The sequence below is a fragment of the Rosa rugosa genome, chromosome 3 (assembly GCF_958449725.1).
Source record: "Rosa rugosa chromosome 3, drRosRugo1.1, whole genome shotgun sequence".
Classification (NCBI taxonomy): domain Eukaryota; kingdom Viridiplantae; phylum Streptophyta; class Magnoliopsida; order Rosales; family Rosaceae; genus Rosa; species Rosa rugosa.
Genome location: NC_084822.1, coordinates 22,853,870 through 22,859,592, shown reverse-complemented (window position 1 = coordinate 22,859,592; position 5,723 = coordinate 22,853,870). Strand labels below are relative to the sequence as shown.

The following is a 5,723-nucleotide window of genomic DNA, read 5'->3' as shown; positions in this document are numbered from 1 at the left end:
CCGATATTGAGATTGAGATTTTTGTACGAGCCAACACTCCTATGTAAGACTGCATTTCCTTTGCCACCTTACCAACAGGTTCCCATTTATCATTGATCTTGACAATTAGCTTATTTCCTCGAATAAGTCTATTTGTGATGCGGCTCATAGTTACCATTCATCGCTTCAGCAGCTTTAATCCGCTGGTTTTGTTTTCATCCTCATCATCATGAGCAGGGGCCTTGATTTTTGTGGAAATTGAATTTTTGGACGACTTACTAGATGACACACCTTTCTTCAACTCAGCAATCTTGCTCAGCTTCACTTTTCTTGATGTAGTTTGACGCTTCTTGGGGGAGGAAGCTTTTCTAGTAGTTTTAGACTTCTTAGGGCATGTAGCTTTTTTTGGTGGTGTCACAAACTTCTCGAAAGAGGCAGCTACTTCTGAAACACTTGCATTTGTTGGTGTGGTAGATGTTGACCTTGACCGTTTCATCGTTGCAGTCTTAATGCTTAGTGCTATGGATCTTGCAGATGCTGATGATCTTGTAGACGGTGACATTATCTGAAACACATAGAGCAAATATAGTTAGCTACATGTTAAATAACATGACAAGTATTGTATCAAATCAACAGAAATTAATAGTTAAACAAGAAACAAATACTTGGGGAAAATATAACAAAAGCAATAGTAAAGCAGGAAAGGTAAGAATGAAAGTGGTCTTTATATAACAAAAACTTGATTGCAACTTAACAAACTAAACAAACCTAAACAAAAAAACCCAACCTATAGTAATATGCATACATATCAGATCAATCATCTTTTCCTAATCACTAATCCACCCATATTCCTTCATCGCCATCTCGAATGTAGGAGCTTGGCTCATCACCAACTACATCATCAAATGTCTCGATTGATGGCATTATGGGAATAAATGGATGCTGCGCCACTTCAATATCTTCTACCTCTTCATTGTTAGCCCCTTGGGTCTCGATTGATGGCATTATGGGAATAAATGGGTGCTGCGCCACTTCAATATCTTCTACCTCTTCATTGTTAGCCCCTTGGTACTCTCTATCCGGGCACCGTACTACCACTGACCATTGATCATCAAGGGGGTCTTCTATGTAGAAAATTTGTTTGGCATGCGTGGCTAAGACAAATGGATCATTTAAATGCCCTATCCTATTCAGTTTAACCAAAGTAAAGCCAAGTTCATCTAATTTGTTTGGTATCCTAAACTTGTAGTAGTCACTTCCCAGATTTGTTGTATCATGCCGTAGAAGTCCATATCATTAGTTTTGGGGTTATTATCCTTTGCACTAACAACTTGCATTGCATCTGCAACCAAAAAAATCCCACTGTTTTGAACTGATCTGACTTTGTCCCATGCAATAGTGTTGAAATCAACCCCATTAACATGATATCCACTAAAAGTAGGGACCTCCTTTTCATTTTATCGTTAAAATTATTCAGACAACAGAAAACAACCATTCTGTCATCTGATGAGTTTATTGACATAGTGGGTTGTTATATAAAAGATTGATGCATGTCCGAATGATTGTATGTTGTATTGCAAAGAGCATGGAAATGATATTAGTTGTCACGTTTATGGTACTAGCTGATGGAAAAAGAAGAAGAATGACACTGAAGCTAGTGGAAAATCAAAAGTAGCTAAGATTTTACGTTATTTTCCATTGGGTTCTAGATTGCGATGTTTATATATCTCTCGCCATACTGCAGATTCGATGTCTTTGTTGAGCAAAAATAGTAAATAAATATACTCAACACAATCTCACTCTATTTCATTAACAGAAATAGAGTTTTTATTATGTTAAGTTCGGACCCATTCGAGATAAAGAACATCCCTTAATTACAATCCCTTGCTTCAAGGGAAGACCCTTTGATTCCAAATACGAAGACAGAATTCCATGGAGAGGAGTGTGTTTGTTTTATTTTGCGGCTGCACCCGGAGTGTTTATCAGGCTGCCTACGTACCCCAGAAGGGATCAAGCCACTCGTAGTTCAAATTTTTGGGAAGGTTTGGATGCTTTGATAGGTAAATGACCCACCAAAGAATTTTGGCTAAGTGTTTGGGTGACTTTAGGGTCATTTGAATAAGGAAATTTGGATGACTTTTGTGGTCACAAGGATTTGGTGAATTTGGTCTAGAGAAAACCAGGGATTCGGTTAAGGTCGCGGTTGCATCAAGATTTAAATCTAGACTGCCTACATACCCCGTGAAGGGATCGAACCACTGTAGTTCAACAGGAATTGGTTTTTCGGTTTTGTACCAATTTTTACTCAACGGGTATGTATTTTGAACTCGCCGAGAAAACATATTTTGGTGAACACCCAATTTTAGTAGAGTGTCCACTGATTTGAAATGGGCACCCGAATGTGCCGAGCTTCATAATGGGCCATGGACTCTGCAATGGGCTTTATGCCACCATCTCCTCCTTTCTCTTTACTTCCTGAGGAGCAAATTTAAACGAGCCCAAACTCTTGTCAAGCTGTGCCCCTAACATTCCAGAGTGGGTCTTGCACTACTCGAAATTTAGCTGGTAGGAGATATGAGCCCAAAGGCTTGCAACTCATAGACCTGGACACCCACGAATCTTATATCTGCACCCAGCTCATGTCTTCAAGAATATGAACCCCAACACAAGACGTCATCTCCATTCGATAAGCATCAAATCTCTTTGGCGTGGACATCAGCTTTGACAGAGGTTGAGTTGGAGATGGAGATTACTTCGGTCAGCTTGTTTCGGAGATGGCCCTGTATAGATAAAAGCGATTCCCCTCTTGAATCTGCACTTCACTCAATTGGAGATGTGTACTGGGTAATGACTTCTTGCTCTTGAGCTTCTTTAATTCGAAGAGACAAAAAAAGTCTTGCAACTGATCTTGATTTGCTTTCAATTGCTAGCACTCTTCATTAAAATTTCTGGGCATTTCTGGGGCCTATGTATTTCGTGCCTCTGAACACCTGGTAAGCTGGGATTTCCGTTTGTGCTACTTTCCCGAACACCTGGTGAGTATTAGAATGGGCAATTGTTACCTCATTGCGATTTATGGTCTTGTAGCTACCACATGAGTCTCGAGTGCTTAATTAACAATTTTTGTTCTTTGTGTGCAGGTATATCCAGCTGAACGTGGCTCCTCCAAAAGGTGAGTCGAAATTCAACTCATTATGCTTGTCAGCAGCTCCACCGCTTCGAGGCATATTGACTGCTTTACGTTTCTTTTTCTTAGACAAAGATTTTTGTCATTTTGCCATTTAACTCCCCCTTTCAAAATGAAGCTGCAGCATGCCATAGTTTATAGATTATGCCTTAATTATACATAGCATTTTGTCTTCATATGTCTTGATGACTTTCCACCGCCAAAATCTGTCAACAAAAGATAAGACCGAGAGGAAATGACTTTGTTGTTGCAAGTCTGAAACACCACCACTCGTCTTCTTTTACTTTCTGCCAGGATTTGATTATTACAACATGCAGAGTTCATTTCATGCCACACAATGAGCACTAGAGGAATCTTGTAGCCTTTGAATATTGTTTCTTCTCTTCTTTTGATTGACACGTAGCTGGACTTTGACCCTCTGATTTCAAAAAGAAGCTTGCTGCACATTTGCTTAATTGGATATTTTGAAAGTTTTTGTCTTTAGTCCAAAGGTACAGCAACATCACGGTTTGACAATCATGCTTAATTGCAAATAAATTTTGTCTTGATGTGTGTTAATCATTTCATCAGCATTTAACCGCCAAGCAACATGAATTCTTCACTTTTTCATGGCCTCTTGTATTATTAAACCACTGCCCCATGATCAAAGTTTCATTAAACTCGTTGTTTCATGGTCCTTGTTGCCTGGCTTTTATTCAAGGCAAGCATGTGGCAAACATTTCCTGCTCGGCTTCATTATATATATGTTGTGTTCCTTCCAGCATCTGGGAGCAAGTTTGCAGCAACACACTATGATAATTGTTGTTTCAAGGAGTGTAAAGCTTCGTCTCTGTCATTTTCATGAATGTCTTCTTCTTCTTTAGACCGGGAACAATAAAGTGTCCATGGTCAATCGATCATTCTTTCCGCCATTTTTTGACAGGGCCTTTGCATGTGTACGTGCCGCAGGTGCAAGTGAAGACAGGAACTCTAACATGGCCATTTCCTTGCTGGGATTTGGTGGAGGAAGTGAGTCCGGATTCACATAGAAGTGAAGAGACTTCTGCTTCACGGCTTGGTCTCAGTTTTCTGATTCCTTTCCTTCTCGCCTACAGGTTGTTGGAAGCACTCCAAGAGAACATCGAGGGTAAATTCTTTTCTCCAGACACCAATTTTATGTTTTGTGTGGTTGATGTTCTGGCTGGTGTGTTCTTTGCGTGGCTTATTTTGAGGCCATTTGTTGTGCTGCGGTGGAGAGGAAAGCAGGAGGTAGGAAGCTGCTGGTGGGGACTGCTGTTGAATTTCAGAGTAGATGACATTGTACTCCACCGATTGGTCATACACTCGTTGATACACATGTATCGTATACGAGATTGCGACCGCTCGGGGACCTCCACAGCTCCATGGCGGCACAGGTAAAAGAGACACTGCAAAAAAAAAACAAGAAGTAGCACTGGAGGGTCAAGGAGGTATCAACCTTTTAGCGTCTGTTTCCGGGCTTCTCCTTCGAACAAAGATTGCTGAAAACCTCTTCTCTCCTTTGCAGCAGGGCTTCGCCTTTCCTCTTGATGTCTTTTCTCCGTGTCCCCTAACTCTGGCATTATGCTTGCTTTTATAGGGAGTCTTCGAGATAGGATTGAGTCTTGATTTTGAATTTGAATAAACTTATCTCGAGATAGCCGGTTGTGCATGGCAGTGAGTTTGTTACAATCAAATTGAGTCAAGCCCGCATAATCTGTATCAATTTGGATAACATGACTTGAATTTGAATTTGAATGTTTTGATGTGCTACCATATCACCTTCTGGTTTTACACGGATAATATCTACCGTGTTCAAACTTTTGACAAGCATTTACTTTGACCTTTGTTTGTTACCATTTGAATTTGATGGTTATCTGGAAGCTACTCCCGCTGAAATATCATGGCTTGTATTTTTTTTTTTTTAAAAACAGTTTTGGCATTCAAAACTAAGGACTAAAGATGGGGTATTCCGACATTCTGCTGATTCTCCAGCTTGGGCAAAGTTGGATGAAAAGTATCCAGATTTTGGTAACGAATGTCGTAATGTTTTCCTGGGGTTGGCTACTGACAGATTTAACCCTTTTGGAATGATGAGCTATTCACATAGTACATGGCCTGTTGTGATGTCTGTTTATAATCTACCTCCTTGGTTATGCATGAAGAAACCATACTTTTTCTTGTCATTGCTTTTAACAGGCCCAAAGAGACCCGGTAGCAATATTAATGTGTATTTATAACCATTACTGGAAGAGCTAAAGATGTTGTGGAATGAAGGGATTGAGACATATGATGCATTCAAGAAAGAGACTATGCGAGCTGCTGTGTTGTGGACTATTAATTATTTTCCTGCATATGCTATGTTATTCGGCTATAGCATAAAATGTTACAAAACTTATCCGATGTGTGCTGAAGATACAGAGTCTGTTAGGCTGGTGAATTGTCAAAAGGAATGTTTTATAGGCCATCATCGGTGGTTGAATGATGATCATCGGTACCGTAGATGGAAAAATAATTTTAATGGCGCTGCTGACCAAAGGCCTCGCTTAAAGCCTACGAC

The 5,723-nt window shown here is 40.1% G+C and overlaps 1 protein-coding gene across 1 annotated transcript; it reads left to right on the top strand.

Annotated features, from left to right (window-relative positions):
* The first annotated feature begins 2,605 nt into the window (after window positions 1-2,605).
* LOC133740936 (uncharacterized) lies at window positions 2,606-4,941 on the top strand. Its single transcript, XM_062168870.1, has 6 exons — window positions 2,606-2,823; window positions 2,910-3,014; window positions 3,120-3,151; window positions 4,089-4,174; window positions 4,261-4,292; window positions 4,378-4,941. Exons 1-6 carry the CDS (start codon window positions 2,722-2,724, stop codon window positions 4,459-4,461), a joined length of 441 nt encoding a protein of 146 aa, XP_062024854.1. The 5' UTR covers window positions 2,606-2,721; the 3' UTR covers window positions 4,462-4,941.
* The last annotated feature ends 782 nt before the right edge of the window (window positions 4,942-5,723 follow it).